General features: G+C 39.9%; 1 protein-coding gene across 1 annotated transcript in view; it reads right to left on the bottom strand.

The window, feature by feature from the left end:
• Positions 1 to 1865: 1865 nt before the first annotated feature.
• MBIP (MAP3K12 binding inhibitory protein 1) overlaps positions 1866 to 11065 on the bottom strand; it is a 53794-nt gene continuing 44594 nt past the window's right edge. Inside the window, exons 8-9 of the mRNA XM_006835501.1 lie at positions 2262 to 2300; positions 1866 to 1973 (exon numbers count right to left, since the gene is read on the bottom strand). Coding sequence (XP_006835564.1) covers positions 1866 to 1973; positions 2262 to 2300 — 147 coding nt within the window. The remainder of the gene's footprint in view (positions 1974 to 2261; positions 2301 to 11065) is intronic.

Genomic DNA, 11065 nt, shown 5'->3' with positions numbered 1-11065 from the left:
AGAGATGAAACACAGTGGGGAGACATCAGTGGAAATGACCTAGCCCACATCCCCATGATTTCACCAGGAAACCACATCTTTAAGGTTCCCACAAACAGCTGTGCAAGGTGTCCATTGCATTATTCTATGAAGAGGTGCCACCTCACCATCCTGCCTAGAATCAGTTTCACTTTCTGAAGAATTTGAAATAAGAGATATAAAGACTGGGTAAGCAGTAGTCAACAGAGTCATGAGATTCTACAGAGGTGGGTGGAGAGTTTGCACCATGGTAGCTCAAAGGCCAAAACAAACCCAGACTGTACAGAGTTGACTTGGTATCTGCTGTGGGGAAGCAGAAACGAAGAAGCCAAGAGTCAGAATCAATCCGTAGGTAACTGGTATGACATTTTTTGCTTTTTTGATGGAGAGGGGAGTGAGAGGATTAAAAGAAACCAGTTCATAGTGGGAGATAAAAGCATTTGCACAAATGAATGTGTGTAAAAAGAAAGAGGGAGGGAGAGGGAGGGAGACAGCGATTAGATGTCTGGTGACTTTCTGGATTCCAGTCTAGCAATACTTCCTGCCATGTTGTTGTTAAGTGCTGTCGAGTCGGTTCCGACCCATAGCGACCCTGTACAGGGTTTCTGAGGGTGTAAATCTTTATGGGAGTAGAAAGCCTCATCTTTCTCCCGCGGAGCGGCTGGTAGTTTTGAACCGCTAACCTTAAGGTTTGCAGCCCGATTCATAACCACTACGCTACCAGAGCTCCTACAAGTTCCATATTTCTGCTTATTTGGAGCAACTCACATTTTAGGTGGATATCTTGCTACCAAACAGTTCCAAACTATAGCTGCATTTTTTACGTTTATTTGCCACGATGGCAATAGAGAGAGTCCTAGTGTGGCACTACAGAATAAGCACTGGATTGCTAACTACAAGGTCGGCGGTTCAAACCCACCAGCTATACAGGGTTGCCATGAGTCACAAATGACTCAACACTTAACATACTGCTAATATAACTGGAGTCCTGATGTGGCACTGTAGGATAATCAGTAGATTTCTAACCACAAGGTTGGTTCAAACTCACCTTCTGCAACTTGGAAATCCTATAAAGGGTCTCTATGAGTCTGAACCAACTCAATGGCACTTAACAGCCACAACAACAAACGTGAGGCTCTCAAAAGGAGAGCACTAGAATTTGTTTGTAACTTCTTAACTATGGCCCAAAGATAAACAGATCGGATTTTATACGGTAGTTACAACATATTTACTGGGGGCAGTGTTTTCAGAGCTTTGCATGAACCCATCTATGCTTTATAAAATCCAGGCAGCAGGTCTATTATTATTAACCCCACCCCCACATTACCGATAAGGAAAATGAAGCACAAAATGTAACTTCTCCAGGGTCACATGGCCAGCAGTGAGTACAATTAGAAAATATGTCCAAAATAATCCACTGTTTATTTACATTATCTGAATTAACAAGTTTTTCCATTTGTTGCAATTTTTCTTGTCAAAAGATTATTAAGTGGAAGGTACTGATTCAACCTAATAAGCTGGTAAGCTGGTTACAAATATAAAGTACTTTTAAATATCACTATCCAAAATAATTCTATGGTACATGCACACACACAAAATTAAGTTTTCCAATTTCCAAAATACCTCCTTTATAACAGGAGGGGGAAAACAAAATCCGTAATTCTATTTTTAATGCATTCACTATTTCTAAACTCACTGGAATATTTGAAGATTACTTGCTATAAATTGGACTGATTTGAAAATAAACCTTGACTTCACAGAGTGAAGGCGACACTGATAAATATATATGCATGTAATTAATTACACTGTAACTTACACACATACAAATTAGGTAAAATGACAAGTTTTCATGGAAGGTGATGAGTTGCCATGGATTCTGCTTCTCTTGATTTTCTGAGCAGGGCTTGTTTGAGGGCACTAATTTTCTCATCAAGTTCAGCCAGTGAATAGTTCTGCTGTAACAATAAGAACACAAACTGCTGAATAAGATTCTGAAGTGTCTAGATGCCTAGATGCAGATAAAGTGCTAAATGAACTATAAATATTTAAAATATCAAATAGCGTGGGAAACGGTTTTGTTTTTTTCCTCTAAAAGAACTTTTAGGTTGAACAACTGTATATGATGGCCACATCCTAAATGTAAAGGGCACTAAAGGGCACCACGGTAGAAACTTTTATGAAAGTGAAAGGTATAAAACTTATCAAACTACCTCAGAAACAAAAATGAAAATGCAGTAACTTACTTGAGGTGGATGAACTTTTCTTCTTTTCCCAGAAAAGTTCTAGGTTAAAAGTAAAACAATGGTAAGTAATCAACCCTTAGAAAATCTAAGCATCAATTTATCATTATAGGATAGGACAGAAAATATGGAGAGGATTTGCAAATGCTGACAGTAACAATGCCCACAAACTTAACAAGCACTATTTGTAATCAACATCTACTTGCTTACATTCTGATAGGTGGCCTTCAGAGATGGTGATATTAAAAGTATGTAATAGGACCATGGAGTCCTGGTGTTGTGGGCTAATGCATCAGACTGCAGTCGTTTGAACTGCAAGGTCAGTGGTTCAAGCTCACCAGCTACTCCTTGGAAACTATATACAGGGTTGCTATGGGTCTTAATTGACCTAATGGCATGTAACAACAACATGATGTTCCTGGTAATTTTCAGTTTTCATTAATTACTAGCTTGTAATGGGGGCTGTTCCCATGTTCTGTTAGAACAACTGCTTCTTGGTCTAGGTACAGATTTCTCAGAAGTACAATTAAGCGTTCTGGAATACTCATACTTCTCAATGTTGTCCATAGCTTGTCTTGATCCACACAATCGAAAGCCTTTGCATAGTCAATAAAGCATAGGTAAACATCCTTCTGGTATTCTCTGCTTTCAGCCAAGATATCTCTTGTTCCACGGCCTCTTCTGAATCCAGCTTGACCCTCTGGAAGTTCTCTGTCAATGTATGATTGTAGCCGTTTCTGTATTACCTTTAGCAAAACTTTACTTGCTTGATATATTAAAGAGATTGTCCGATGATCTGTTGGGTCACCTCTCTTTGGAATGGGCATAAATATTGATCTCTTCCAATCAGTCGGCCAGATAGTTGTCTTCCAAATTTCTTGGCAGAGATGAGTGAGTGCCTCTTGTGCTGCCTCACTTTCTTGAAACTTGAGGACTACGGTGCACCTGACCCAGGCCATGGTGTTTTCAATAGCCTCATATGGATGCGAAAGCTGGACAGTGAATAAGTAAGATCATAGAAGAATTGAGTGGTGTTGGAGGAGAATACTGAAAGTGCCATGGACTACCAAAAGAACCAATAGATCTGTTTTGGAAGAAGTGCAGCCAGAGTGCTCCTTAGAGGCCAGGATGGCTAAGCTTCGTCTCTCATACTTTGGACATATTGTCAGGAGGAAACAGTCGCTGGAGAAGGATGTCATGCTGGATAAGGTGGAGGGTTAGAGAAAAAGAGGAAGACCCCTAACAAGATGGATTGGCCAGGTGGCATCATTGATGGACTCAAGTGTGGCAGCGGTAGTAAGGTTGGCCCAAGATCGGACATTGTTTCGTTCTGCTGTGCGTGGGGTCGCTGTGAGTCGGTTCCGACTCGATGGCACCTGACAACAATGGGGGCTGGACAATGAATAAGGAAGACCAGAGAAAAACTGATACATGTGAATTATGGTACTGGTAAAGAATTAAAACATTTACTGATGAAGATCAAAGAGCACAGCCTTCAGTATGGATCACATCTCAATGTAAACAAAACAAAAATCCTCACCACTGGACCAGTAAACAGCATTCTTATCAATGGAGCAAAGATTGAAGTTGTCAAGGACTTCATTCTTCTTGGATCAACTATCAACACTCATGGAAGCAGCAGTCATGAGATCAGACAACGTATTGCATTAGGTAAATCTGCTGCACAAGACCTTTTAAAGTGTTGAAGAGCAAAGATGTCACCTTGAGGACTAAGGTGCGCCTGACCCAAGCCATGGTATTTTCAATAACCTCATATGCATGCGAAAGCTGGACAGTGAATAAGGAAGACCGTAGAAGAATTGATGCCTTTGACTTATGGTGTTGGAGGAGAATACTGAAAGTGCCATGGACTGCCAAAAGAACCAACAGATCTGTGTTGGAAGAAGTGCAGCCAGAATGCTCCTTGGAGGCCAATATGTCCAAACTTTGTCTCTCATACTTTAGACATATTGTGAGGCGGGACCAGTCACTGAAGAAGGATATCATGTTTCGTAAGGTGAAGGGTCAGAGAAAAAGAGGAGGATCCCCAATGAGATGGACTGGCCAAGTGGCAGCATCGAAACAATAAGTAGTGAGGTTGGCCCAGGATCGGGCAGTATTTCATTCTGCTGTGCGTAAGGTTGCTATGAGTCAGTACCGATTCGATGGCACCTAACAACAACAACAAAGAATATTGAAATTATCATGACTGCCAGAACAAACAAATCTGTCTTGGAAGAATTACAGTCAAATGTTCCTTAGAAGCAAGGATGGCAAAACTTTGTCTCACATACTTTGGGCATGTCATAAGGAGTGACCAGTCCCTGGAGAAGAATATCATGTATGGAAACTGAATAACACTCTACTGCAAAGCAACTGGGTAGTAGAAGAAATAAAATATGAACACACAAAGTTCCTAGAAACGAGAACGAAAACACAACATACCAAAATCTTTGGGATGTGGAGAAATCAGTGTTGAGAGGACAATTTATTGCAATAAACACACATATCCAAAACGAAGAAAGAACCAAATTAACACATCATCTACAACAGTTAGAAACAGACCAACAGAGGGATACAGCCACCAAAAGAAAAATAATAAAGATTAGAGCAGAAATAAATGAGATAGAAAAACTCAACAGGACAAGAAGCTGGTTCTTTTGAAAGGATTAACAAAATTGACAGACCACTGGCAAACCTAACAAAAGAAGACGACACAAATAACATGTATTATTAGAAACCACATGGGCGATGTCACAATGGAACCAAAGGAAATCAAAAGGATAATAACAGAATACTATGAAAAGTTTTACTCCAACAAATTTGAAACCTTACAAGAGATGGATACATTTTTAGAAAAATACGACCTACCAACTTAATACTGGTACAATGAAAGATACATTGATCAACGAAACAGAAATGAGAATCCAGAAATTAACCCAACCACATACAGCCATCTGATTTTTTTGATAAAGTACCTAAATATATCACATGGGGAGGTGAAAGACTCTTCAACGGATGGTGCTGACAGAACTGGAAAGCGATATGCAGAAGATTGAAACAAGACCTTCACCTCACGCCTTGAACAAAAACCAAACCATCATGGATTAGACCCCTAAACGTAAATCCCAGAATTATGAAGGCCATCAATGAAAAAGTAGGTACAAGTGTGAGGGCTCTAATTCACGGAATACACAGACTACCAAACATTTTGAAAACTATACAAACAAAAGGAGACAAAATAGATGAGTGGGACATACTGAAAATTAATAACTTATGTGCATCAAAAGACTTCACCAGAATAGTAAAAAGGGAACCCACAGAATGGGAAAAAATCTTTGCAACGACACATCAGACAAGGGACTCATTTCTAAAATATGAAACTAACACCTCTACAAGAAAAAGACAAATAACCCTATTAAAAAATGGGCAAAGGACATGAAGAGACACTACACCAAGGAGGAGATCCAGGCAGCCAACAAACATAGGAAGAAATGTTCACTGTCACTAGCCATTGTTGTTAAGTGCCATTAATTCGGGTTCTGACTCATAGCGACCCTGGACAGGGTTTCTAAGCTGTAAATCTTTACAGGAGCAGAAAGTCTTACCTTTCTCCTGTGGAGCAGCAGGTAGTCTTGAACTGCTGACCTTGTGGTTCACAACCTGATTTGTAACTACTACGCCATTAGAGAGATGCAAATCAAACCAACAATGAGATAGCATCTCACATCAACAATAACAGCAAAGATCAAAAAAGTAGAGGACAATAAATGCTGGCAAGGATGTGGAGATACTGGGACCCATCTACATTTTGGTGAGATTACAAAATGGTCCAACCACTCTGGAAAACAATATGGTGCTTTCTTTCCTCAGAAGAAACAGAAATACCTTATGATCTAGAAATTCCTCTACTTGGTATTTACCCACAAGAAATATGAGCCATAACACAAGTAGATATATGCACACGAATGTTCATAGCAGTACTATTTATAAGAGCAAAAAGATGGAGACAGCCAAAATTCCCATTAACTGAAGAATGAATGGATAAACTGTGGTACATACACACAATGGATTATTATGCTACCTTGAAGAATAACAAGAAAGCTGCAAGCCACCAAATAATATGAATGAACCTTGAGGACATTAAGTTGAGTAAAACTAGTTAATCATGAAAGGAGAAATACTGAATAGGACCGCTATTGTAAAAGACTAAGAAAAAGAACCCAATACCAAAGTGGAGGGAAGTCCTTTGCTGGTTACCAGGATGTGGGGGGGAGGGAGCAGAAGGTGGAGCACAGTGTAGGGAATAGACACAGGATAGTTTGGGTGCTGGGAAGGGGGGCAATACATGAGAAAGGGGAGGGGAATGGAAAAACAAGGCAGATGGAAAACAATTAGGTAGGTTTGCATGGGCTAAGTGGAACAATGGTAAGTAATGATGTATGCACAACCTTGGAAAACAGGGATACAGGGACTGAGGCATGGTTGGAAAGGGTAAAATAATGTTAAGATGCTTGGCTGTTTTTGAATCTTGGTTTCCCTTGCATACCATTATAAAATAGACACTTGAGGGGAAGAGAAAGGAATAGCCGGAAATATCATCATAGCCATAGAAAGCTTGTAAATCCGTCTTCTGACTATAATTGATTGGAATACCTAAAACGGGGCTACAATGTACCCAGTAAAGGAGGCTTCCTGTGGAGACTCTGTATTACATAAGACCATAGGGGGAATCCTGAGCCCCATCCAGAATCCTCTGAGGTGGGAAATTTCTACTTGAAAGGACAAACATACCAGCCTGGAGCAGCTAGAAGAACAGAAGATACTTCTTGAAAGAATGACCAACAGAAAAAATACAAAATAATAATGGCAGTCCAACTGCTACAAGAACAAGCAAGTTGCTCACCCAGGAAACATCAAGGCAAGTGGTCGGGTCCCCTCAGTGCAAACCCCTTTCCAAGACTAAGACTCAATGGGAATACACGAGCGGACATGTGCTCTGACTGGTGACCACATTGGTCACTGATAAGTAGAAGTGAGGGGAAAACAGCAATGAAGCAGCAAGATAAGCCTACCACATTCAATAAACTCCTGTGACCCCGGATGGAGACCTGGTTAGCCAGCAGTATGGAAAGACCTGGGGACTCCTGGGCCAAGAGTCAGTGACATAGCCACAGAGGACTACAGTGGAGAGTGAAGCGTCCAGCTGATAAGAGAGCACATATGCACAAGAACACCCACACTTGCAGATAATACCCACTTGACCTGGCGCCAATGGCTGGATGATCAAAACCTAACCAGAAGAAGAAAGAAGAGGTACTGAAGAGTAATCTGATACAATTTGATAAACTTGACCTACACCTATGGGTGCAATAGCTCAAAGGAAGGAACAAATCTTTAAAGTGAGGATCATTCCCACCCCCTTGATATACAGGGATGGGCAACTTGACATTGGCTACACAAAACAGGGGACTATAAAGGCAAGAAGTGACTGGCTTACAAGCTTTCAAGAGGGAGCCTAGATCCAGAGGGTGTGGAGGTAGGAAGAATCTCCACTGAGCAGTATTCAACCTTTCTAGGTGGGGCTGAAGAAAAAGGAGATGGGGATAACACTCATGTGGCACAATAGTGAATAACTGCTATCAGGGCTGACTGTGAGGGTTGGAATGTAAAGGCAGACATTTTGTAGCACAATGAGGGGAGTGATTGACTTTGCAGTCCAGGAGCAGAGGTCCCTGGAGCCATCAAGGGAAAAGAGCTAAGTGTGGGACCCTACCCAAAGAAACAGTGACACCAACGATGGAGGCAGAGACAATGAGTTGGAGAGAGGGAGAGGGGCTGTGTGCTGATGACGGGATGGCAGGCTTGCAGGGTATACTCTTTGGTTGGCTGATGATGCATGGAGGGGACTGTAACCATGGCAATGAAATGATACACGATAGAATGAAAGCAAAGCTAATGTTCTGCCATGTAACTATCATATAATTCACAATAAAACATTTAAAGAACAAAACAAAACATTTCAGGATAAACAGAAGCTAATGGATTTTGCCAAAGCTAACCCCGCACTATAATATATCCTTAAGTGAGTTCTGTGAACTGAGAACAAACAAGAACAGACAACAACCAGAGATTGACAGATGTGGCAACACCTCCCAGAACTAAATCAACAGATGGAAGAGTCGAGAACAGAACAAAACTAAAAGAAAAGAACAAACTCAGAGAATATGGGAGGTGAGTTTATCATCAAAACAATTACAATGTGAAAAAAGGTAAATATGTAGGAACAGAGATCCAGATGGTGAGAAGGTCAGGTAAATTACAGGATAAAATAGACTGTACTACATGGAGGGAAACTTATGGAGAAAAAAGTTAATGGACTATAAGGTAATCGCAAATAAAATTAACATTTCACAACGTACCAAGAAGAACACGGAAACATTAAAACTATGAGGATACTCACAAGAAAGAACACAAAAACCATGAATTCAACAAAGTAAGATATACAGAACAAAGAAAGCAAGCAGTAATAACACACACAAAAAAAATACTGGCAGCAATTAATCCATACCTATAGATAACTACATTGAATGTAGTAAATGGACTAAATGCACCACTTAAGAAACAGAGGATGGCAGAATGGATAAGAAAACAAGATCCTTCAATATGTTGTCTGCAAGAGACACATCTACCACACAGAGACAAAAACAGATTAAAAAAATCAAAGAACTGGAAAAAAATATACCATGCTAATTGCAGTATAAAATGAACAAGAGTGGCAGTACTAATCGCTCATAAAATAAACTTTAAGGCAAAACCAGCATAATAGATAAAGATGGATATTATCTCCTGATTAAATGGACACTTGAACAAGATGACATAAGCATAATAAATATCTATGCTCTCAATGAAAGAGCTCTAAAATATACAAGGCAAACTAGAATAGATTTGAAGAAAAAATAGACAAATCTATAATAATTGTGTGCGATTTTAATACACTGCTTTCAAAACTGGAGAGAACCAGAGAGAAACTTGACAAAGACACAAAGGAACTAAACAACACAATCAACCAACTGTACCTCATAGATGTGTACAGAGCATTCAAACCCAACAACAGTGTAATACACATTCTTTTCCAGTGCAAATGAAACATTCTCCAGAATAGACCATGTCTTAGGCCACAAAACAAGCCTCCATAAATTTAGAAACATCAAAATACTACAAAGCATCTTCTCAGACAACAATGCTATCAAATTAGAAATCAACAATAGGAAGACCAAGGAAATAAAGTCAAATGCATGGAAACTGAATAACACCCTGCTGAAAAACGACTAGGTAGTAGAAAAAATAAAACATGAACTCACAAAGTTCCTAGTAACAAATGAAAACGAAAATACAATGTTCCAAAATCTTTGTGACACGGTGAAAGCAGTGCTGAGAGGACAATTTATTGCAATAAATGCACACATCCAAAAAGAAGAAAGAATCAAAATTAACACATCATCTACAACAATTAGAAACAGACCAACAGAAGGAACCTACAGAAAAACTATAGAAAGAATCAACAGGACAAGAAGCTGGTTCTTTGAAAGGATTAACAAAATTGACAGACCACTGGCAAACCTAACAAAAGAAAACAGGGAGAAGACAAAAAAAACATGCATTAGAAACCACACGGGCGATGTCAAAACGGAACCAAAGGAAATCAAAAGGATAATTAGCAGAATACTATGAAAAGTTGTACTCTAAAAAAATTTGAAAACTCAGAAGAGATGGATACATTTTTAGAAAACCACAACCTAACTGACTTTACACACAGTGAAGTAGAAAACCTGAACAGATCCCATAAACAAAGGAAGAAATTGATCAGTTCATCAAAAACACTCCCAACCAAATGAAGTCCAGGCCCAGATGGCTTCACTGGTGAATTCTACCAAACATTCAGGGGTGAGTTGTCACCAATTTTACTCAAATGATTCCAGAAGATAGACGAGGATGGAAAACTTCCTAATACATTTTATGAAGCAAGCATAATCCTCATACCAAAACCAGTGAAGCCATCTGGGCCTGGACTTCATTTGGTTGGGAGTTTTTTTGATGACCTGATCAATTTCTTCCTCTGTTTATAGGTCATGAAAGGAGCTCTGGTAACATAGTGGTTACGAATCGGGCTGGGAAACACAAGGTCAGCAGTTAGAAACTCCAGCTGTTCCGTGGGAGAAAGATGAGGCTTTCTGCTCCCGTAAAGATTTACAGCCTCGGAAACCCTGTACAGGGTCGCTATGAGTCAGAACCGACTTCACGGCACATAACAACAACAATCCTTCATGAACACAGACACAGAAATTCTCCACAAAATCCTAGCCAACTGAATCTAACAGAACATCAAACAGACAATACACATCATGATCAAGTGGGATTCATATGAGGGATACAAAGATAGTTCAACGTTGTTGTTGTGGTTATGTGCCGTGGAGTTGGTTCCGACTCATAGCAATGCCCCTGTACAGGGTTTCCGAGGCTATAAATCTTTATGGGAGCAGAAAGCCTCCTCTTTCTCCGGTGGAACAGCTGGTAGTTTTAAACTGCTGACCTTGCGGTTCTCAGCCTGATTTGTAACCACTACGCTACCAGAGCTTCTTACATTAGAAAAACGAAATCCACCATATAAATAAGAAAAAAGAAAAGAACCACATGATCATATCCATTGATACAGAGAAGGCATTTGACAAAATCCAACATCCATTCCTGATAAAAACACTCAACAAAGTAGGAATTGAAGGGAAATTCCTCAACATAATTAGCAT

The sequence above is a fragment of the Chrysochloris asiatica genome, unplaced genomic scaffold (genome assembly GCF_000296735.1).
Source record: "Chrysochloris asiatica unplaced genomic scaffold, ChrAsi1.0 scaffold00017, whole genome shotgun sequence".
NCBI lineage: Eukaryota > Metazoa > Chordata > Mammalia > Afrosoricida > Chrysochloridae > Chrysochloris > Chrysochloris asiatica.
Note: the sequence above shows the minus strand (reverse complement) of the source record. Positions and strands in the feature narration are given on the sequence as shown.